Below are 26,160 nucleotides of genomic sequence, written 5' to 3' on the forward strand. Positions count from 1 at the left end.
CATCTGAAGATAGACACCGAATTTCTTCTACAAGGTTTTCCTACACATATTAGTGGTGCCGTGAAATTCCGTTGCAACAAGCTTCAAGGGACCGCAAATTTTATTTGGTGTAACGGGAATGTGCTTGAATTCAAGTAATGAAATGACAAATCGGGACTCAAAACTTATTTCCCTGAAACTGATATTTCGTTGTATTGGTATTCCTTGTTACCAGATTTCAATGTACAGTAAAATCCCGTAATAGCGAGCTTCAAGGGACCGCATACTTTCTTCGTTGTAACGGGAATTTCGCTGTTATGAAATTCAAGCAACGCAACTGAAATTAACTCAGGACTGAAAATGGACTGAAAAGGATATTCTTTGTATTGGTATTCCTTGTATCGAGATTTCATCGTATCGCGCGTTCTCTTTAGGAACCAAAATGTCGGATCAGTCGGCTCCCCTAATAGAGTGACCTAACCACTTCCGAACCGACTCCAGAAATTGAAAGTTAAGAACGCTTTCAGTTTCTTCTAGACAGCATGTGATCATCCTCCGCCCCCACATTCCCATTTTCCCTTTTGTTCGATTAGAAACTTATTTTCTTTGCCATTAAACTGCCTTATATCGCTCTCTCATCTTCCCGCCGCAAAACTGTTGCACGCGCATCACGAGTCCATTAAAGACGAGGGGCAACCGATTGGGGGATGTAGGTCATACCGACGGAGGACACCCCCGAAATGAAACAAACAAATTTCCCTCCGGAACACAATGGGGGGAGATCTCATTAAAAAGGGTGGCCGTATGATGTTTCGAGGTTAGGCCTTCCTTGAACCATTGTTGAGGAAATGGGGACGATTTGAGCGCGCAATGATTCTAACGGTACCACCCGAACCCTTTACTTGGAGCAAAAAAAATCGTTCTAATCCTACGGTTAGAGTGTTTTATCTGGTTATTAATTGCCTCATCTGGAGACTGAAGCTCTTTTTTCCCTACCGCCGGATTGATGGAAAAGGTTGACCAACAATGCTTTCTTGAACAGGTGTGGTTGGCTTGTGCTGGATGGGAAAGTCAACAAGTTTAAGCTATGACACATTGTGCGAACTGCTTTCCATGTATCATTGATATTTCTTTCAATACGAAACTATGTAATTACCGTAATTTTGTGCTCGGAGGTCATATGCATTTCGCATTTAAATGGTCACGTGTTGACTGAAGATGATGGATGAGGTTGACTGATTGTAATAAACAGTTAGTGCACGAAATAACATGGGATTGAATTCTTTCATTAAGCCAAAAATTGAAACGATAAATATGTGTTTGTTAATTTGCTAGAAGTTAATTGGATATCTTAGAAATTCTTGGATAGGTTAAATTTTCGGAATGTTAAGTGAAACTGTATAAAGGTATGTCGTTTAACCCGTCGATTTTGTCTACTCTGTTAATTGCATCGCATTGCTATCTAGAGGATACTACACTTGCAGTGAACGGTGCTTGAAAATATAGTGAAATTTGTCTCTTGTAAATATATGCGGTATATGGCTACGAGAGAATTTTACCTAACCAGGTTAGAAAAAGTACATATTCTTGTATAGTACACTGTTAAAAATTTTCGGGAAAATTTACGGTAATTGTTACTGGCATCCATGTTGCCAGTAACTATTACCGTAAAAATCAAATGTTACTGTAAAATATTACGGTTTCCTTGGTAGGCCGCAGCAACCAATTGGCGCTGGGATCGCTTATTTCTCCGGTAAAAATTACCGTAAAAATCAGCGATGCGTTAGCCCGCCATTTTACAGTAACAATTACCAGAAAATCTTCCTGAATTTTTAACAGTGTACTACTATATTAAATTCCACACTGGTCTGTCTCTCTGTAACAATATTTCTCTGGGGTCGAGGCAGGTAAAATTGAAGCTGTGAGACGCAGACGGATGTAAGTGGACTTATTTAGTTTTGAGTAAAAAGCGCGCGATGTTCAAAACCTAGGTAGGACATCATTGGAAAGTTTTTCCAAATCACGCTCCTAAAAAGGCTACACGTACCATCTTTTAGCCCGAAACAGAAGATAATTTCTTCAACCATTTACACTAATTGTCTCCAAATTTTCAACTTTGGCACTTGCACCCATTTTCTTTTAGGTGCTTCAGTTATTTCCAGTTCATGCAGAAGAAACCATTTCGCACAATCTCATCCGTCAGACTGCTACAGGCAATGCTATACTTAGCGCAAAAAATCCCTTGTTACCTGAAACAGACACCTTCGGAGTTCAGAATGTAATTTAGAGCTTGTTTGAAAATGTTGGATTCTAAAAATCGGTAATCGCTAAAGTGCAAATATTGGAGAGTAGTATCGAGACAAAAATTGCTTAGAATTTTATTTAGATGACGTCGTATTCATATCTGGCTCCCTTCTGCCGGTACAGAATAAAATTAAAAGCTTGCTTTTAATGTATTGAATTGTTGAAATTGGTGATCGCTTTACGACGTTGCATTTGAAAATAATACCGTGACCAGAAATGAAAGCTTCAAATTTTACTTAGATGACACTGTATTCATATCTTCACCCAGTTCAGAATAAAATTAGAAGCTGGTTTTGAATGTATTGAGCTGATGAAATTGGCAATCGCTTTAAGTAGTTACATCTGAAATAATATCAATGCTTCAAATTTCATTGATATGACATTGTATTCATACCTGGTACCCTTCTGCCGGTACAAACAAACGAACCATCATCTCAATAGAGCTTGACCCACGTTCAAAGGTCATCCCCTCAACCTTCGTCACGCAATTCGATTGTCGTTGAGGTTTGTAAATGGCGCAAGGGGTTAAAAGCTTTCTTCTTTTTCGCGAGTGGGTGTTAAAAGCCCGCTCGGTTCTTGGGCAGTCGGTGGGCTATTTATCCTTCACAATCACAATGATTACTAGCAAAATGGCTTTGTCTTTGGCGGTCACGTGCGCACCACCCTCTTGCCCGCCATCTTTAATTGAAGAGTGTCGTTCTCTGAATAGGATGTCGTAACCTCGAGTTCCTGTTCCTGAATAAGCGCGGATGGCCTGATGGACGGAATTCGGTTTTGAATAATGAGCTGGCCGGATGCTTTTATGACACACTTTTACAGAAATTCTGCAGAGTTTGAAACTTTGTGTCAAATTAATTTTTTGTTCCCGTGCAATTTTCACAAATTAATTTTGTAAAACTTCTATAGTATGCATGCTCCACGAATTTTTTTTTTGAAATTATTGCTTACCAAAAATCAGGGGCGCAACGAAGTTAAATTTTTTTAGGGGCGAAACTCTCAATTTGCCGAACGGAGCTCCAAATTTTGCCAAATTATGATAATTTAGCCGAATCGTCAGACAAAATTTACCGAATAAGGAAATTGTTGGGAGGTCACAGTGACCTCCTGTGACCTCTCCCGGGGCGCCCTTACTAGAAACTAAATGTTTGGCACAAGTTTTCGCTTCAAAAGTCTGCCGTCTTTTCATTTTCCTCATTCGAAGAAAAAAGAAAGTAAAATGAAATAACTATCATCATTTTAATTTCCTAGAGAGCATATGTGTAAAATGCGCCCTAAATATTACGGGGTTACTTTACGTAAAAATGCAATCTTGATTGAAACACTCAAGTAACTGCATCATTTTGATTTTCAAGAGAGTATACGTGTAGAATAACTTTTAAATAAATACATCGTTAGTGTTTACCGGAAACTGAACGCGGAATCATTTACACATGTTACGCGATTACTTCGGTTAAAATGAAATCTTCTAATCAATCTAAAAACGTGTAACTGTATTATTTAAGCTCAATTGATGTGTAGCGTTTAGTTGAATTAGTAAACAATCAATTCTGCTCTTGTATTTTGATACGGTAAAGCAAGTATTAAGCCGATGGTTTCACTTACTTTTTAAACTCATTAAATGGAAATTTTCTTTATTTGCTTCTTTGCAACAATTACTCACTCTAAGACTTTACCGTGTCCCATTTTCGCGCAAGAATTACCTGTCTCACATCTGATAAACTAAAAACTACGTTCAAAATAAAAAAATGTTACAAATAAAACAAACTCTTTAAAACTTTGTTTATCGTTCTGAACAAAAGAATGCGCGGATACTTCCCTTTCTTTATTTTTTATTTCATCTGGCCTAAGCTTTCATCTTCGAAAACCATTTCATTTCCTCTAAATTCGAAATTATTAAGTAGGCGTTGGTAGCTGCGGCGCGGGGGAGGAGAGGGTGGGCAAGAACGGAGATAACCTGATTGAAATGGTTCGTAAAATTTTGCCGATTCCGGAGCAGTCTCGTGCAAGACACGAGCTCCCTCCCATCTTCATTTGATCTCAGAGTTGATGTTTTGAAACAAGTAATTTTGCGAACGTGAGATGCAAAACTCTTTGAACTTCCTTGTTGCTGTGTGGAACTTTTCACACGCATTATTAATGAGGGAAATTTTTCCAGGGCGATTAAAAGAAAGTGAGGTTCTTCGTTCTTAGTGAAGTACAGGTTGATTCATTTTTCCTGTACTAATTAACTTTGTTTTCATATTATGAATATGCCGACTGAGTGGTGTGGTGGTTAGACGCTGGTCTCTTTCGGTGCCGTATCCAAGAAGGGGGAGGGGGGGGGGGTATGACACCCGTATCCCACCCGAACAAAATGAAAGACCAAAGACACGGTTGTCTGAAAGAGAATTGTGAAGCCGGCTAAGACCCATCCCGGGCTGTAATATCAAACAAGAAGAATAGGGTGGTTCGAAAAATACATGTAAAAAAAAAGTTTCTCCTAGATAACAGGACTCCCCCTCAATCAAGGGCGCCCACATGCAAAATTTTAAGGGGGGGGGGGCTCAAAAAATTTCCTCATGGTTTAGCAGAACATTTTACCCATGGAAACCGATTTCAGTACAGATTAGACGTATTAAAATTTGATATTTTTAATAACTCATTAATGGCTGGAAAAGAGATTTTTTAACCATTTTTGCAAAGAAAAAAGCACTAAAAGCAAGGAATTTCACATTTCAAAGGGGGGGGGGGGCTTGAGCCCCCCTTGCCCCCCTATATGGGCGCCCTTGCCCTCAATATTTTTAGACTTGTGGATAGTAATATACTGGAAGAATTTTAGCTTCCCATTTCAACCGAAAGAGGATGCTCAACCCTCTCCCAAAAACTTCATAAGTACGGAAAGGAGGGTTAAAAAAATACATTGAACTGAAAAAGCAACGCTACATGTTATAATGTACATTAGTAATATGCATATACATTGCAATGAAATAATTATTTTCAAAAAAAAAAAAAAAAAAAAGAAAAGCTGGGGAAATGAAATGTTTCTAAATTTGTGTCATTTTTTATGCTACGGCTAATGTTAAATGGAGGGGTCATTGAGCACCCTCTTAAAATTTGAGTAAGAAGCTAAAACTTTTACAGCATAATACCAAGGTGGACTGTAGCTGAAAAAAAAAGTTTTTTTGAACCACCCTAAATGGAATTGATAAGGAAATATATTCCAGGAAATTAATTTCTGACAGTCCGTTCTGCTCTACCACAGCCCTGCATGTGGAATTTAGATTTCATGATAAACTTCTAATGAAAATAAAACGAAAAGTAATTCACCTTGTTGCTGAAAACCATCTGCAGCTATCAAGGAAGAAATCCAAATTATGATTAATGAACTCACTGTGGAATTTCTTGAATTCTGCTTCAATCGTTCAGAGTGCTTCCATATCCCATTCCGGCCAGTTCATTCCTCCACAGGCGTTAACCCTTTCCCCCCAAGTCGCGTACCTAGCCATGTACAATGGTCATCGCGGGTTTGGGTGGGGTCACCACATCATATCTCAGCCGTTATCGGGATTTTTGTGAACCATATTCACGCCCTTCCAAACTGCAGCGGTGGCCTCTGATTCGAACACAGGAACGGTTTCATCGAGCAGTGGAAGACGAAAGGCAAGGTGGGTGTTCCAGATGGTTTTGGCAAGACATTTCCGCCAAACATATCGAAAATTATAGGGTTGCGCAATTCTTTTGGGTTGGAATTTCGAAGTACGCGTTAATTGTTCCATGCGGAAATGAAACGCAAATTCAAATTTTAATATGCAAGATAACTTTTAAGATTATTAGGATGCCATATTTCACCGTGTTATTTTCAATGGCTAAATTATCAAAGCTTTAGCTGTAAGTGAACTTCCGAAAATGTTAGTTAAATATTATTCTGTAAAATGTTGCAAAAACTGCAAAAGTATGCAGTGTTTTTGCATTATATTTTTGAATAAAGAAATATCAAGGTAAAATATTTTTTATTAAAATAACAGAAAGAGTAAAGTGACTCATCGGTTTAAAATTGAAAGTGTTTCAATAGTAATTCATTCTCTGAAAATACTTACAGTGTGATCATCCATCCCACAATCTAAAGCTATAGTAAGGTGTATAGAGCACATATGCCTTATCGACCTTCCTTAAACGAGTATCATCGACTCCAATCCCAAGTTGCAAAAGTAAAGAGATTTTCGTTTCCAAGCTGCTGTTATTCCATCATCTTTCTTCAATGTGATCAGAACCTTTATTAATTACCTAGTCTTAATTCAGAGTAATTTCGAGTTCCTTTGAAATATCAGGTTGTGTATTTCTAATTTTTATTGCTTTCAAAACCTCCCACTTGACGAACAAAGTTTAACCGTTTCTTATCAATGCCATATTTTTCTACATACCAGAACTAAAATTTGCACAAAATAAACCAACATAGGACGGATTGTAACACGTCGTGTTACTTGATGGAAAAATGTGGGTTGCCTTCATAAAAGGAGAAATATAACTTGATGCCACCAGCTGTAAAGTACACATTGCAAAAAGTTCGCCCAGCTAAGACAGTCGCTCCAGATTTGATTGATCGATTTTATTCACCAGATCTAAGATTCATTTCAGATTCATTTGTTTTCCTCGAAATATTTTGGGGAAAATTGTAATTCTAAGCCAATCTATTCTGGGAAATTTTCACTGTGAATGGGGAAATGTTTTGTACCAAAAAATTATATATTTTTAAGAAGAATACTCATTTATTTCTTACTCGATTAAGCTGGACTGACAGTACTTCCTGCATTAAAAATTCAAATTACAGAGTGGCTTTTTTTTTATTTCTGCTACTTAATGCTAGCCTGATCCCAAGATTTCAAAAAAGGAATTAAAAACTTTTTCGTCCTAACAAAGAAAAACCGGTTGAATAACTCATTTCAGTTTGATGACTAATTTTTTGTGCAATCACGATTGCTTATGGCTTTCATTTGACTGTTTTTGACGTTCCTTTGATTTTTCCCACCAGCACCCTCCGCAGCACCACCGTCGACCGGCTCCTCACGATGCTGCACCTCTAGCGAAAACCGTCTCCAGGTTTCGTCAATATCCTACACTTACACGCATACATACACGCACCTACACACATATACATATATACACCTACACACACATACATACACCTACACACATACACACACAAACACACTCACATACACACAACTACCCACACACTCATGCCTGCACACAGACACAAACACATATGCCTGCACACAGACACAAACACATATGCCTACACACATACACATACCCCCCACACACACCTACACACATACACACAACTACCCACACACTCATGCCTGCACACAGACACAAACACACATGCCTACACACATACACATACCCCCCCACACACACCTACACACATACACACAACTACCCACACACTCATGCCTGCACACAGACACAAACACATATGCCAGCACACAGACACAAACACATATGCCTACACACATACACATACCCCCCACACACACCTACACACATACACACAACTACCCACACACTCATGCCTGCACACAGACACAAGCACATATGCCTGCACACAGACACAAACACATATGCCTACACACATACACATACCCCCCACACACACCTACACACATACACACAACTACCCACACACTCATGCCTGCACACAGACACAAACACACGCTTACATAAACACACACACTCGTGATTGCGAAAAACATAATTTGAATTCAAGATGACGAAATTCAAATTAATTTTTTTTTTCACTATTTCCATGTCTATTAAATAAAATCTTGCATTCACAGCTCAGTTGCAGAAAAATGTTATTTTCATAATACCTAATGCTAAGTTTTATTCAAATAAATATTTGCTACACTAAACAAGAATTCATTGAAACGGACATTTCGTACCAAATAGTTATACATTTCTTTATTTTTCCAACATTGGCAATTGTAGTTAGGGTTTATCAAGCATTATAACCGATATCTATCCACTATACAATGGCCATTGAGTTCAACACTTTGTGATGTAAATCGAAGGACGAGTGATTTCTTTTTAAGTCTGATTCTTTAAAAGTCTGGACAAAAATAGCCAGTAAGAAAACACATTGATAAAAACTAGACCATATCAAGTACGTTTTTCAGCAGAAAACAGTTTTTGTAATTAGAAAAAAAAAATGCGACAAAATGTCAATATTCGTAAACTAGTAAGAAAAAACAAAGCGACAGGAGAAAACTTTTCTACGCCTTGAAAGAAAGAAGGTGCTTTCACCTTTACCAAAACCAAAAGCCAGTTTTTCTTTTTGTTTTCTCTGACTGCAAACTTACCGTTGGTGTGAAACGAATATCCTATACAATTTATTCTTGCTTAGTTTCTGTGAAATCCTTGACTAGAACGAAACTCATTTCACGGTTTTCTTCAAAGGTTTTCAGGCGCAAAAAGCATCCCTGATTTTCCACTGTCGCCCAATTCTGTCTGATTACTTTTTTACCCTTTTTGTGGTGTAATTTTGGAAAAAAATGCTATTGTAACTCGCGAGTAAATGGTGTTAACTACAAGTAAATTGCTTCTTAAATTGTGGCCTGAGATGATCCAATAAAAGAAATCCAATCAATAATTAGCAAACACAATACAACACAACAAAGTAATACTAGTGTTTAGTTGCGAAAAAAAAAAAATCGTTTCCTTAAGTTGTTATAGAAGGCTACCTGCCATCAGGGTTCGAAAATATCGAAAATATCCGATACTTTGATATATAAATTGGATATTTTGATATAAATCCGATATTTTCAATCAGCACAAAATAAAGTCTTCAAAATAGTAATACATCATTAAACCACTCTTTATTTTCCTATACTGTTATTACAATATGTAGGCTTAAAATTGAGGTTTCTTTCAGTATATCGTCTAATATTTCACTTAACAGTTTTATCAATTTTAATAGTTTTAAGTTAACATGAGCTGTTTTACTCATTTTTCTTGTTACCTAGTTTTATAGTTATATGATTCAGAAATAAAAGATATGTATTAGCTGGTGCACAGTCATAAGACATTTCTTTTTTTCTGACCAATGCTTATTATTTAACTAGGCACTTTTAATATGAATTGAAATTGTTACATTACTAAGAATTTTATGAATGTAAAATAAAAGAGGAATATTATATTACTTTGTTGGATTAATGATGCAATAATACATCATTAAAATATAGTCCATAACTTTTCAGTTATTTTTAATAATGAATGAACAATATTACTATCATTGATATAATTTTTAAATTGAAAAAACCGTAGTTGGAAAAATAAATATCGAAAGTATCAAAATATCATATTTTCAAAATAAATATCGGATATATATCGTGATATATATCATGATATACATCGACTGATATATATCGGCGAACTCTGCCTGCCATGCTTTGATGTAAATCAACATTGCAAATAAAATGAACATTACAGTTTAGCTCAAAAAATAACTCAGTTGGACGAAGGATTGCAAAATTCCATTTGCTAAAATACGGATGAGGAAAACCGTTTATCCGTCACAATTTAATTTGATACTGCTGCTCTGAGAGAAACCAGTAAAAGAAAACTAATCAATCTATAAAAAAAATTCAAACTTTTAAGTAACTTCGCTTAAATGCATTATATTTTTTATAACACTTTACCAGAGAAAGCTCAACCCTACAATCCACTTTCCTATTTGATAATGGTGCCCTGAGATAATCCAATGAAACAAAACTAGCCAACCAGTAAGATAATTCAAACTTTCTAGTAGTTTGGCGGAAGTTCATCTCCTCTTTACAACATCTTCTTCCCAAAAGTAAGTTTAAAAAAATCGTTCGTAATTACAGCATTACATCTATCTTATTCGAGCTTCTGTTTACACTAAGCAGCACCGGCTTCCAATTGGACCAGATTCCAATGTTTGAATATTCCCCGGAGCAAAAATGAAGCACCAGAAATTAGCTGTGATTTGCATCAATAAAATCACACAACAGGAAACTAAAGCAGTTACACGTGATAAGATCGAATTTCCACCGTCCGCTTTGATTTTTTGATTTTCCCATAATGGTATTACCGTACGATAGGGATACATTTCGCTAAATGCATTGGGATTAAAGCAATGAGGAACGCGAGACCAGTGAATTCATTTCCTACTTTATATCTTCATATCGTTTAACTTATGCTAATGCTTATTCTTAACACAGACATCACTTAATCAGGATCTATCGCGACATGAAACTGACACCAGATTTTGGAAGAAGTTCCTGAAGTATGTTTCACTAAGCGTAAATAAGATGAAAAAGTTGGAAATATATGAAACTCATGAAGCGTATCAAATTTCACTTTTATTCATTTCTTTGAATATGGGTATTAAGTGCCCTTAATAATCACAATGTGAAGTCTCCATACAAAATAAGCACATGACCATAGTAAGAAGCAGGGACACACCGAGGGAGGGTCTCGGAGGTCGCTGTGACCTCCTAAAAATTCTTTATTCCGCAAATTTTGTTTGACGATTCAGCAAAACTATCAGCATTCGACATATTTTGGAGCTATTCGGCAAAATTATCATCATCCGGCGGAATGTGGAGTTCCATTCGGCAAAATTTGGAGCTTCATTTGGCAAATTGAGAATTTCTGCCCTCCCAAAAATTTAAGTTCGGGGCGCCCCTGGTAAGAAGCAATAGAAGATTGATTTAGTCCAACAACATGCATGACCAACATAAAGAGTCACAGAAAAGAGCTACTGCCCCTCGAAAGATGTTATTTATCATTATCCTCATATATATAATAGCGAATTCACTGATGGAGTAACGCTCCTGACGTCACCAATGAAACTCGTGCCATAGCATGATTATTTGATAATACTTTTCGGTAATGTTTGACGTGCAGGGATTGACGAGGCTGAACTGGATCCGATCACTTAACTGTTTTACTGGTAAGATTGTGTCATTTCAGAAGAATGAAGAAACGAAAACAATAAACGCTATCGACTGGCGTTTAGGGTTCATCCACTGAAGTTACGGCTACAATTTCAACTATCAAATAATCACCCATCAGGCAATTGCTTCGTTCAAATGTGGAAGAAATTTTCACCCGTCATACCTTGACGGGCGACTTTCTAGTTTTAAATAATTATAAACTCTTATTGTTAAAACTAAATGTAACAGCAAAGGAACTGAAAGTCAAAGAACATGTAAGATCTTAATAGCTATGTGGTAATCTTACACATTCTCCTTTGTTAGGAATGAGATTATGTTAAAGTCTCAGGCCTGGTAAGAGTTATGTCTTCAACAGCTCCAGCCAGTATAATCCTCTAAGGCCGACCAGATCATTTCGGTAGCCACAAAAGCGCGGCAAACCATTTGGCTCCTTTTTCATTGTATTCCACAACAATGCTCTGGAATGCGTGGAAAACGAGAGTGAGGAAAAGGTCAAGTGCAGACTCCGGCAGATGGAACTCGAAATCAGTTACAATGAAAAATGCAAAAGACACAGATGGCGGTCAAGTCAGCGTGAAGTTCCGGCACACAATGATTTGCCACTGATTATCCTGCTCACAGAAAGACAGCATTTTCATACGCTGCAGAGCAATTTTATGTCCCATTTGCAGATACGATTTATTTAATGAAAGTGGATTTACCATCATAAAGATTTCGTGTCTACTCTAGTCTGTGAAATACTAAAGTGTTTAATTCCTGTGAGAGTTGGTTTTTAAGGACGAATGTGTGTAATGCTAGGGCTTTTTCTGATTCTATTTCTTAACTTCACAGTTAAAAAATCGGTAAAACGTTTAAGGCAACTATTTACTGTAGAATAGTGTTTACAATAAAGAACAATTTTATAGTAAACTGTACCGGAAAAAGTAAGTTATTTTAGCGCCAATTAGACCATGGGCGCCCATATGCAAAATTGTAAGGGGGGGGGCTCAGATATTTTAAGCATGGTTTAGCAGGATATTTTCCCCATGGAAGCAGATTTCAGGGCAGATTAGAGTCATTAAAATTTGACATTTTTAATAACTTATTCATTAATGGCTGGAGAACAAATGTTTTTACATTTTTGCAAAGAAAAAAGTACTAAAAGCAAGGAAGTTGTAATTTCAAAGGGGGGGCTCGAGCCCCCCTTGCCCCCCTATATGGGCGCCCTTGAATTAGACTCGACAAGAGCCCTAGTGGGGTCTAGTTGTGCACCTCCCCTTTTGGTTGCATTCGGATGTTCCAAAGGGGGTCTTTTACACCTTTTGGGGGGGGGGGAATCATTGTTAATTTCAATGCAAACTCAAGTGGTGTTATAATTTGGCAAACACTTGGCGATATATCGCCAAGCTTTTGATCGCCAAGTTTTTGGCAAGAAATTTGGCGTTTTTTTTCCCCCCCAATCTGGTTTTTATTAGCGATATTTATAGAGTTAACCATTGAATCAAATTAAAATGTCCAATATTGGAGAAAAGTAATCTGTATAAAACGTTTCTTTGCTTCAGTTTGCAACAAACTTGGGGTAAAAATATTTTAAAGTATTTCCTTGCTTACTCCACGACACTATTAAATTGGCGTAAAAGGAAGTCATGTGATGCACGCACATCAGCTCGTTTCCTTTTTTGATTCTGTTGTCTCATGTAGAATGAATTCCAAAATTATAAAAAAATCGCTTCATTGAATATTGTGATTGGTAATTTCACGCGTATTATGACCAGGCACTCCAACAAACGGTAGTAGTGCTCCAAAACTTTTAGGTTTCCTTCTGGTGCAGAAATCAGAAAAAGCAATAAATCACGTGACTTATTGAAAAAACGTTTTTGAAGTATTTATAGCCTTCATTAGTGAGTGCCCACCAGCAACGTTGAGATACCGCCCTAAACCGGGTGGTCTAGAATAAGAGATTGTGATACATAATTTCATGCTGAGCTGCAAATTTGAGCAGAATGTAGAGTATTTTCTAGGCGTTATCTTTAGATTTCTTGTTTTTCGGAAAAAATGATGCTCGTGGGACACTTGGTGATAATTATTTCTTTTAAGCACAGGAAATAATTTCGTAAAAATCATGCGGTGGACTTGTGTAGATGATGGAAAATTTTCTCACAAAACATTTGAGCGGAAATGAAAAGAAAATGTCTTTCATCCAACGATACGTTTATTTCTCGAGTTGCGGAAATTTAATGAGAAGAGTTAATTAATTTTTAGCGAAATTTCTTTGGTGAAGGTTTATTGGTGTTTACGTCAGAAGTTTCGAAAATTCACAGCTATGATTTATTAATATTCGTCAACTCGCATATAACAATTCTATGCGCTCCACAACACTTTCTATTGAGAATTCCCCCAAAGACCCCAGAGAATGGTTACATCGATTACATGATTTATTTATATTTTTATGAACTATTGTTTTTATTTATTCCTTTTTTTTTTTTTTTGCTTATAGCATATACGAGCGAATCAATGGTGCAATGCAGTAACCGCGAGTTTGGAAAGTAATTTAGCCTATAATGTTAGGTTGCTACGTGGCTAATTTCAAAGAATCCAAAAATTGATTTTATGTCTGGATTACGTGTAAGTTTAATGTATAATACTGAGCAGCAAATATTATACGTAAAATTACTGAATTATTACTGGACTATGGATTCTAGTTCAAAACAGTAGCGCAGCCAGAAATTAACTTATGTGTGGGGTTTTCTAATCATAAATTCATAATCGACCTTATATTTAGCTGCCTTTATACTGAATATAATAAACTATGGTATTAGGATTGCCAAATGTGTTATGAACGAGGGGTAGAGAGCCGTTCGGAAACCCAAACGAACACTCTGGCTGTGTCACTGTCAGAAGAAAATTTAATTCATAATGCTCGGAAACTTTAAGTCATTAAATGTTTTCATTAATATGAAAATTATTGCCTCTAAGTATTTCACAGTAAAAATAACACGTTTTCGAAAAATAATTTCTGAAAAATTAAAACATCTTGAATCAATAATGCTTGAATTAATTATGTTTTACCTGATAAGTCATGAGGGCTTAAATTTCCATTTTTGTGATGAGAAGATGATTCATGTGCCAGCAATAAATTATATGAAGCTAGATGTAATTCTTGACCAGGTTCAATATCTTTGAGAACTTCTAAATAAATCTGCAAAAAAAGAAAAATAGTATGAATAAATGATCAGCTAGTAGAGAATAACACAATACATTGCTTTAATGGTCTCAGTAATTATGTAAAACATTTTTAAACAAAGCACGTAATGTAACTAAAAGAAACGTTTTAAGTCATCAAACCCTAAATGACCAGTATAAATCATCAGGACGTTTAGTCCACTGAAGATTTGCTAGTCGCTTCTATTTTTTTTATCGGGCACGCTTAGTCGGCAGGTGCAGGTGTCGGCTGCCTTAAGTATTAAGATTCAATTGGCATTACCATTGCTTTAAACTCACTGTCTTTCAAATGCTAACGCACAAAATAAATGTTTAGTGACGGTTATGCCTACACTGCTTTGAGCTGACAGGTTCGCCAATAGGACATTTAGCTGTCAGGCCACACTGAATGAACGCAGCTGGAAGTCATCTCAACTTGACTGTTTACCGACATATGCATACAGAACTATTTTAATAGTTTAGATACTACGTACTGCTAAAAAGGGTGGATGCGCCAAATAAGGTCATTTAGACCAATAAAGCCATCCCCCATTTTTTTCATATAGGATTGCAAAAATTCGCTAGATCGTGATTTTATCGTTATCAGAAAGTCTGACTGTTTATACTGCGTTACCAGCAAACAGTTTCTTAGCAACAGGCCAAAGTGTAGCAACAGTTACCCCAAAAGAGTTTTGTCAAAATTGTTTGATTTTGTTTTACAGCAAATTGTTTGTTTCATGGTTCACTTGAAGTTTACTAGTGCAAAAAAAAAAGTTTATGGTTCTAGAAAGCCAGATTTATGTAGTTGACGAATTCAAAAAAAAAAAAGGCCTTGTAGGCCGTCAATTTTTTCTGTGATTTGATAAACCCTAGAAAAGTAGATTGTAGCCGAATAAGATTGTGGTTCAAATTATTCGGACTCTGGAGTATCGGGTGGAGGATATGATTCCGTGCTGCACATGCTGCACATATCGTCACCTCAAAGAAACAGTGGGATAAGTCACAGTTATTCCTGAGATTAAATGTCTTACGTGCTCTGAGCCGACGATATGAGCACTAACTGTGCTCAAGAGTGATCAAAATAAAACCTAGAAAACAACGACGTATCAGTACCCCGAATGTGACAATAAATCTTTCTCCTTTCCATTGAAGTAAACATGGAATTTTAAATAACGTTTAAAAAAAATTGAAAACCATTCGAAGAATATTTTTTGGTAACTTTTGACATGCAAGGAAATGCTTTATTTTGACAAGGCCTAACTTGATCCGGTAACTTAACTGTTTTACTGGTAAGACTGTCATTTTAGGAGAAGGAAGAAACGAAAAAATGGTCAACAATGAATGCTACCTACTGGAGTTTAGGGTTCATTCACTGGAGTAATGGTTACCATTTCAACTTTCAAAATATCACCAAACAAACAATGGCTTCGTTCAAATTAATGTAGAAACAATTTTCACCCGTCATACCATCACGGGCGATTTTCTAGTATGATAATAATTTCCTGAAATATTAAGTTTTTAAAAAAATTATGTAAAAAATAGTTGATGTAACTTTTTTTGCATTTGTAATCTTCATAAAGTTCAAATCTAAAAACATATTAAGGTGTTTTACATTACAAGTTTCAGAAATTTTTCTCCGATCGTGTTCAGATACACTAAAAACCATTGCTAGCGGTCAATTCTTGCGTCAGCATATCGAAAGGGAAACTGCCTGAAGCCTCAACCGGTAGCTACACCCAAAATAAAAAATTTCTAATATGCATTGCAAGATCTTCACTTTTCCCTACAGTAAGTTACTCATGATAAATGATTTGCCCTATTCATATTTAAAAAAAATAAATAAATAAATAAACAAATTGCTTTGTCTTTGGTGGTTCGAATGGTTGTTCACCCGCTTTGAACTCTTTAGATAATCGATTTCTCCAATTTTCTCCCGATGGGCTGGTCCGTTAATGGGTAAATAGGCCCTTATGGTGACCAAACCCAACTTTCGATTGCTACTGGGGAGGAATCACTTATACCGTCATTATTTTGAGTTTCCGTAGTTTCAGACTTCGCTTCAAAACTTCTCTGGCTCAATGAAAGAGCTCGGAGGAAAAAAGGGATAGCACCACATTTAAGGGGGGGGGGGGGGAGAGACACAGTCCTTCGAAATATTTGGTTTTATACTTTGAAAATAATGCAAATGTTATGTGAATTGGTTTCAAACCACTTTTTATTTTGGTGAGTCCCCCCAAACCCCAAGGTGAGTTCCCCTGAACTTTTTTTTCAAACTACAGCTACGAAGAGTGTGAAATATTTGTTATTATTTTGAATTTTCAACAGCTCATTGAAAATAAAGAAACAATAAAGTATCAGAAGAATACAGGGAATACTGAATTACAGAAGATAAATGCGCCAAAAAATTTTTCAACGACTACCACGATTATTCATTCTTGTTAAGTTTTTACTACTCGTTGATCTGAATTATTAAGCAGTATAAAGTTTTAGGAAATTCACAGCTTAATTTCTGCTTACAAGGAATTTTACTAAAAAAGCAGCATAATTACGGCATATAATTGCAATAAATCTGCATTATTTTTGCAGTCGACAGTAACTTTTGTTTCCGGGCTTCGTTGCAATGAGCGGGGGGGGGGGGGGGGGGGGGGGGGGCATTTTCGCATTATCACATTCTCAATCCGTAAAGATACTTTTCGTACTATTCGTTGTAAATTGTTGTAAATATATTTTTAAAAGTTATTAAACAGTCAGTAGTAACCCATCTCAGAAATTGAACAACAAACAAGATTATGGATAGATAAAATGAAAACAATTTATTGAAACGCAATGAAAACTTCACGGGATGTTGACCAGAAGAGGCAATACCAGGCCCGGCTCCTGAAGTAGGCAAGCTGTTCCACCGCCTAGGGCGGCATATTTTAAGGGCAGAAAATTTCATGATGGCAAAATGCAAGGAGGCAAAAAAGGAAAAAACAGGCTCAACTAAAATTTCCTAGGTTTATTTTGGCTGCTCAAATTGCAGCAGTATTATGCTCGACGATTCAATATATATATATATATATATATATATATATATATATATATATATATATATATATATATATATATATATATATATATATATTAAAATTATTACGACTAGGGCGCGGCACTTGTCAACATAAACTAGAGTCGGCCCTGGGCAATACCACGCAAAAAACCAGAAGAAGAAGATAATTAGCTTTAAATAAGCAGTACAAATGACAATGTCTCCCACTTACTTAAAATTTAAGTTGAAAACATTCATCAGCGAGATGTGTGACCAGTTACCACCACGACTGGAGATGCAGACTCATTTACAGAAATTTGTAACAAAGAAAAAAAAAGAAATGAAAACCTAACAAACTCGACAATGGAACCCAAAGAAAAAAATAACTAATGCTGAAGTGTATATTTTATATCTATACTACTGGTACCCTCACGGCTTTGCTCGTTGTTGAAAATTGAAAGATCATTTGGTTCGCCTGTATATTTACAAATAATGGATGATGAATTTCTCGTCAATTTGCTAATGTTCATTTGCTCGCCCATGTTACGGTTCCAAGTTATGATAATTTCGTAATTTTCTCTTCCACCTTATGATAATTTGCTGGGTAAAATGTTCTTAAAATTAGAATATAGAAAGAACAAAAACGAATTTTCAAAAAATCTCTTTGAGGTGCACACCCCCATGCTACAAACTAATTCTGTGCCAAATTTCCAGAAAATCGGCCGAACGGTTTAGGCGCTATGCGCATCACAGAGATCCTGACAGACAGACAGAGAGAGAGAGAGATCCGCATAGAGAGACTTTGAGCTTTATTATTAGTATAGAAGAGTTACAAAGCCATGTGTAGTTATATAAATAATTTTTTGCGTACCCTCTATCGCATTTTCCTGCAAAGTACGTTTGTAAATTTTGCTGCTGTAACCTTTTTTTGTTTTCTCTCGAGTTATGTAAATGTAGTGTTTGCTCATATTTTGAGATAAATTTCGTAAATCCTGTCTATTACTTCTACTGCACCCAAGTCATTAGAAATACCACCAAAGGCTAGGTAGGTTACCTTCCTGCAGTCTCTCAAAAGTTGTTGCATCATTTTTGTTTTGGCTCCCATGAGAAGCGAGCGCACTTTTAATTACATACCTTCGTGAATGTCCAAGGTTGGATTAAAGCGTCCAAGGCGCGCATGCGACCTTAGGGTAAACAAAGTGCGGCTCCAAAGCACTCTAAGGGGCTCTTTGTTCATCGTCTTATGCCAGTCCGTTCAACGGAAAAGTGGTTTAAGTCGAGTCAGAAACTAAGCTTAATACAAAAGAAAACGATACAACGTTAAATTACACGAATTTGTCAAAAACTAAATACACGTGTTTCGGGGTTACACGGAACCCCATTTTCAACGCAAAAAAGTTGCGCTTATGGATGATAAGACATCCTTTTCATTCATTAGCTCAACTCTTTTGCATTGAAAATGGGATTCCTTGTAACCCCGAAACACGTCTATGCTGTTCTCTGCAAATATATGATTTAACGCTGCAATATTTTCTTTCACTTTCCTTCACTAAAGTATTTATTTTTCTCTTAAAGTCAAATAGACAGCTTCTGAAAGATAATTTTTCGATATCACTTATTAATGGAAAATCATAACTATCATCTGAAGAAAAAAAAAGTTTTTAAATAAAGATTTTCAAACGTTGGGTGCAACTAAAAACGTGACCACCGAAAAGTCAAATACTCCGGAAAAAGCTTTCTGAGATGTATATTTTCTATTTTCAGTACTATAAAACTGTTTTTACTCATTTCAAATTGTCAAAACAATGGTAAATGAGTTTCTCAACACATCAATGCTGATAATAAATAATTTCTGTAGTTTTTTATCCACTTGAAAATATTACACTGAAGAAAATATATCGTACTGACTTTTACTATTTCCCATTTTCTCCACCAGAATCATTATCAACGACCAGCACTTTTTTTATTTTTTAATTTAAATTTTCAACTTTTTTTTCTTTTCATTTTCTTCATTTCCTTAAGGTATATTTTCTACATCATTCATTCGATACAAACTTTTTCTAAACTCCATGAAGTTCAACAATTTATGAATTATAAAACTCAACAATAATTGAGTAAACTTCTTTTTTTCATACTCTCAGTGCCAACCTTTTTTATTATGAAAATTTAATCTCGTCTTTAAAGAAGACAGTAAGTAAACTGAAATTAATAACTTTTTACTCAGCAACGTAAAAATTCAGAAATCTCTTCAGTTTTAATAACTTAACCAAATACTCAAAATTACATTATTTCATACTTTTATAAAATTAATTTTTCAAGTTTTAAAATTTAAGCTATGTATCGGAAAACTCTGAACGAAATGGACTTAAACCATTATTCCCATAAATTATAAACAAGCCGAAAAGCCATCAATTAATTAGCTCCGTAATTAAATCTAATTAACAATCGGCAGCCCGGCCCTTCTTTCTCACTTCAATAAGGTCACGATAAAGGATATCGGTATTGGTTTCACACGGAGCAATTTGGGAGTAATAATTTAGTCTGATCATCTGATTAATGAAATATGACCTTTAAATGACCTAGAAAAGTCCAACTTTAATGGTGCATTAATGTGCCTCACATGTGGAAAAAGATTTCAATGAAATATGTTTGAGTTAAAATTATACGTATAAGCGTGGTTTAAAAGTTTCATGTAACTCAGTATTGCTCTCAAAAGGTCTTTTTTTTAGAGTTGCGAAAACGGAGTCAGAAACGGACTGATATTTGGGGTAAAGGCAGAGCTGTAAAACTGCTACGAAAAAATTGTAGTTTCTGCAAATTACAACTTTAAACTACGACGCTACGACAGTGGGTCCAAAAATTACGATTTTCGGTTTTTTTTAGTTTAAAATCTTAAAAACGTAAAAAAAAAAAAAAAAAAAAACTGAACTAAACCGGTAAGTTAAGAAAATCAAGCTTCTACACGTGTGCTGACTTGTCTCTGCGCAACAAGCATCGCTCTTCAAAAGTTGCATGGTGTAAAGATAGATCGGTTTTTAGATCACGACGCTGATACAGTCATTGAATCTCCTGCAAAAAAGCGGAAAAACTGCTAAAACTTCCGTGAAAAGTACATAATTGTTTATTCTGTATTAATATTTTCTGTATCATATTTGAAATTTGTTAAGTATCATTAAGTGCTTAAATCTGCGGCTGCAGCCCCCCCCCCCCATTTGCAAAATGCTGCTACGATTTTGGATTTTCAAAAGTTGACAGCTATGGGTAAAGGGAGTCAGTTTGCATTTCTTCCATAGGTGTGGAGTTGGACTGATTTTGAAGTTAAGGAGTCGGAGTCGAATGCTCTAAAATTCAAGGAGTTGGAGTCACCTTGTGAAAAAATCTTTACCTTCAACAAATAAAAGAACAATTTTTTTATCATCTTGGATATCATATTAAAAGTATACGATCCCTTTTTGATATTTTTTGAAAATTTATCAGAACAAAAAATAAATGTAGAATATATATATATATAGTATATATATATATATATATATATATATATATACAGGCGTCCTTCGTATAATACGGTACTTGTACAACACGGTTTCGATGTTACACGGTACCAAATTTACTATTATTGTAACACGATTTCGATATTACACGTCACGAAACTTAAATTTAATATATCTTTAAAAAAGATGGAATTTCATTTTTGTTTAATACATTCTGTTAATGTTTGATAATTAATATTTTTTTACTTCGTTTTTATGAAACTTGGTTTCGATATAACACGGTACACGTCCCTTGATTCACATCATTTCTAAGTCTCGTATAACACGGTTTCGATATAACACGATACACATCGACATGATTTTTACTACGTACATGATTTATTAGCGTAAAAAATAAGTAAAAAAGTTATTTAAAACGAGCTGATGTGTGCATCACATGACTTCCTTTTACTCCAATTTAATGTCATTTCCCCATTATTGGCAATTTTAATGTGATTCAATAGTTTACTCTCTAAATATCACCAAGAGTGGCCAAATTGAAACCAGATTAAAAAAAAAAAAAAAAAAACGCCAAACTTGTCGCTAAGTTGGCGACAAAACTTTGTGTCCAAAAGATTGGCGATATATCGCCAAGTGTCCGCCAAATTGTAACACCACTTGAGTTTACATGGAAATTATCAATGATTTCTCCCCAAAAAGGGGCAAAAGACCCCTTTAGAAACACGCGAACGCAACCAAAAGAGGAGGTGCACAACTATACCCCTCTAGGAGTCTACATACAAAATTTCAACTGTCTATCACATACCGTTCTTGAGTTATGCGGCATACATACGTACATACAGACGTCACGAGAAAACGCGTTGTAATTAACTCGGGAAACGTCGAAATGGATATTTCGGGCTTCTATACGTTCTTAGGTACATATGTACGTGCGGTCGGGTCGAAAAAAAAACTCAATATTCATTCGGGGGTGAGTAAAATGGAAATTAAGGTCGATTTTTGAGTGAACATTTTTTCGCGAATACAATACTTCCTTTTTTGTAAAAGGAAGTAAAAAAGTCTCGTATAACACTGTTTCAATACTACACGGAACGAATTAACCGTGTTTACGAGTGACGCCTGTATATGAAAAAAGTAGACTTCTTACGAGTGCAATAAACTATTTCCTGGCTTTACTACACCAAAATACGGTCCAACCGTTTACTGATACACATAACTTTCTTTTAGTTCATGAATCCTTGCAGTCAACGAATAAAAGAACCATTCCTTATCTTCTTGGGATACAATGTCTAATGTACGCGGCCAACACGGTAGCCGGTGAGAATGAGAACCTGAAACAACAATTAAAATGTTTGTGGTCATTATAATCCTATCAGCACTACGTCAAAGAGGACGTAAAAGGGTTAGAGGTTCTGTTTCAATCTGCCGATGATATATGCAAGTGCCTGGTTCCCAGGGTTGGGAAACAATGAATATAAATCTCCCAGGAGTCGCAGAAGACTTGAGAAATGAATATTGCCGCACCTCAAACTGCGTGAGGCATGGCTCATTTGTGAATTTTCAATTTCATGTGTTATTTTGTGAGATCGCGGTGATTTAGCTTTGTGTCTTTAGCTTGCAGCAGTAGTTCAGTTTTTTAATTTGTGAATTTCAAGTTTTATTTTGAGAGAAAGATTAGCAATATACAGAATACTTTTGAAAAATGTACAGAAGAGAAATTTATATTGGTTTTGAAAGTAATGCATATGTGCTGTATTTCAAAGTGTATTTAGAACACTTATTTTAGAAGGAATGAAACTCTTGGTTTGTACGGCTCGATTTCTAAAAGCTCAACACTTTTTAATTTTTTTTTCCCTTTACTTTTCCTCTTTTTTTTTTTTTTTTTGTTTGTTTTTCAGTTTTGTTGATTTACCTTATCATATAATTAAAGTTGGAATGAAGTTCCTTGTTATTTTTTAATGCAGATTTGAACAACATTTCATTTTTAGCAAACTGTCTTTGAGAAAAAACGAATTGTAAACTTATCGCACTGACATCAATGACTTTAGATCACTATCGTAATTGAATGTTTTGACGAATTAGAGCTCTTTAGATAGAATAAAATATTCTTCCTTTTCAAATATATATATATATATATATTAATTCCTCCTGTAACAGCTTAGTTTTTGCATATTAAAATCTTTGCGTGCTAGCAAATATAATAAAGGAAAATTTATTTACGATAGAGTCACTTCCACTATCTGTATTATTCTTAATTATTGTAAATCATGAACTGTAAATTACACATCGTGTACTTTAAAAGCCAAACATCATAATTTTAAAATATGTTTTTTATACTTGTCATTCAAATGAAGCCACTATAACTCAAAAGGGTTACGAGTTACTAAATTTTGCGAGGAAAGTGTTTTCCACAAGCTTCAGCGTTGACCTCGTAAGCTTCTGGCTGCGGGTTCTGAACCGCGGTCCAGGTGGTCTGTCGGTGTATTTTCGAAATGTAGAAAATCATCAGTGCCCATGTCACCTGATTATGCGGCATGTTAAAGGTCTCTGGAGTGCCTCTTTGGCTCTGGCACTCTCGGCCAAATTAAATTCCTCGTGCGATTTCGCAACGTGAGAGCCCAGGTGCCTCCATCTGGTGGAAAACTTCGTATCAAAATTTTCTGTGGTATTGACATCAGCGCCTTAATGGTGGCAAAGACTGGGCGGCATATCGGGGAATTGCACTAAGTCTCTACATGTGTGAGGTCTCTTAGGCAGCCATAGGGGAAAGAGCCAGAAATGATCGTTTAATAATTGATTAAATTACTTGATTCTTTTTGTAGTTGATTCTTTACATTCTGCTTATTATAATCTGTGAAATATGTTTTCGTTTTGGGATTGACAACACTGACATATAAGACTTGGGAGATAGAGAGTGGCTCATTTTTCCAACCATGGATGTCTGAAAAGCGAGTTTTTTTTCCTGCTTTTTAAAAAAATATATAAACTTTAATGAATCGTTTCAAACGTTTATGTTATGTTTCATTTTTGTTTGAAGAATATTTTATAATGAAGTTTATTTGGTATTTTATCTTTTTTATATGAAACATTAATTTCAAAAATTAAAAGCCCGGAATATTGAACTTGCCATAACTCCAACAAACTTGAAATTTTGTCTTTAAGATACCCTTTACCATAGTACACTAAGTACCAAATATAAACATTTTTAGTCAAGTATTTCATAATTCCGACTGAAGAAGTTAAATCAAATTAGACACATTTGTATACAATGTTTGTTTTAAACGTTTTTCATCCTGGAAATCCGATGAAACGGACTGGTCTTGCGGTCGGAGTGAGTCGGTGACGACATCCGATTGGCTTAATGGGCATCTCCATATGCATCGGATGACTACGGCCGCGGTATCTCGGATCATAATCAGGGAGATCGGGCAGCGAGGTACGAAGGCCGCCCTGCTTAATCGCTGAACCGTTGTTTTGAAATCCGCCAAATCGTCCGGAACAAAAACTCTTGTTTGTTTTTCCGGGCCAAAAAAGCCCGCTCACTTTCGATGATAAATGAGGTGAAAAGACGTTCGGAAGACGACAGGAGAAAGTTTTTAACTGGCCAATGTTACACATGGCTGCCCGATTGGCTGTCTGGTATTGAAACGGATCACGATGTTGTTCTATCTCTTAATTTTCATCAAGTTCGAGTTAGTTTTTTGTCTACATTTCTTTTTAAAAAAATTCGTCTAATAGATTACGCAACTTGACCTTGATTTGGTGATACAGTGGACGCAGGTGAATTGAATCAGCCGCTTTAAGGGGTCTAAGGACCCTTAACCTTCAAAATTTTCGATTTTCTGAAAAAAATATATGTTATGCATAATTTAATTTTGAACACTTTGATACCTTATTTATTACCATACGCCAAAAACTTTTCAAGTTATCGTAAAAATGCGTAAACTTTCCCCATAGAGATTTATGTTAACAGCAGCTGTTTAAACTTCTTTTTCTCAGGTGCCGGTTTCTTCGGTTTTCTCGTTTTGCGCGCATGATATTCCAGAAAGTTTTTTATATATTTTCGTGAAACTTTTCATGCATGTTTGTCTGGTATATTTTTATGACCTGAACCTAAATTTACACTGAAAATGAACGTTAATATTTAAAAAAAAATATTTTTGCCCAAAATTTTGGAAATTTTCAATATTAACTTATAAAATTTCAAAAAAAATAAATAAATAATTTAAAAAATAAATAAATAAATTTAGGTTCAGGTCATAAATATAAACCAGTTAAACATATATTAAAAGTTTAACGGAAATATATAAGAAACTTTCTGAGATATCATGCTCGCAAAACGAGAAAACCGAAGAAACCGGCACCTGAGAAAAAGAGGCTTAAACAGCTGCTGTTAACATAAATCTCTATGGGGAAAGTTTACGCATTTTTACGATAACTTGAAAAGTTTTTGGCGTATGGGAATAAATAAGGCATCAAATTGTTCAGAATTAAACTATGCATAACATATATTTTTTCATGAAAATCGAAAATTTTGAAGGTTAAAGGTCCTTAGACCCCTTAATGAATCAAATCGTCAAAAGCCGAACAAAATCTAGCTTTATTAAATTAGCCGCTTTATTGAATCAGCCGCTTTATGAAATCAAAGCTGTTTAGATCAAACGTGATTCATATAAGCGGCGGCCACTGTATTAGTTTTTAAAAAAAGGAAATCTAATGGTCAAGGGTTATGTTTATAGCAGAATTTCTCAACGCGAAAAAATTTGGCCGATTCTCGGAGAATTTTTCTTGCTTGTATTTTAAAAAAAATAATAATAATAATTTGAATTTTGACCTCTTGAATTCAAATTATGTTTTTCGCAATCACGAGTGTGTGTGTGTGTATGTAGGCATGTGTGTTTATTTGTGTGTGGGGGGGGATGTGTGTTTGTGTGTAGGGGATATGTGTATGTGTGTGTAGCCATGTGTGTGTAGGCATGTGTGTTTGTGTCTGTGTGCAGGTATGAGTGTGTGGGTAGTTGTGTGTATGAGTGTTTGTGTGTGGTGGGGACTGTGTATGTGTGTGTAGGCATATGTGTTTGTGTCTGTGTGCAGGTATGAATGTTTGGGTAGTTGTGTGCGTGTGTGTGTATGTGTAGGTGTCTGTATGTATGCGTGTGTGTGTGTTTGTGTATGTGTGTGTATGTGTATGTGTGTAATTGTGTATGTATGCGCGTGTGTG

At 35.7% G+C, this 26,160-nt stretch overlaps 1 protein-coding gene across 1 annotated transcript in view; it reads right to left on the minus strand.

Moving 5' to 3' along the window:
• Nucleotides 1–26,160, minus strand: part of LOC129225057 (histone-lysine N-methyltransferase MECOM-like) — a 204,105-nt gene that overhangs the window by 48,428 nt on the left and 129,517 nt on the right. The window contains exon 3 of the mRNA XM_054859603.1: nt 14,289–14,418. Within this exon, the coding sequence (XP_054715578.1) occupies nt 14,289–14,418 (130 nt within the window). The remainder of the gene's footprint in view (nt 1–14,288; nt 14,419–26,160) is intronic.

Source organism: Uloborus diversus, chromosome 6 (genome assembly GCF_026930045.1).
Source record: "Uloborus diversus isolate 005 chromosome 6, Udiv.v.3.1, whole genome shotgun sequence".
NCBI lineage: Eukaryota > Metazoa > Arthropoda > Arachnida > Araneae > Uloboridae > Uloborus > Uloborus diversus.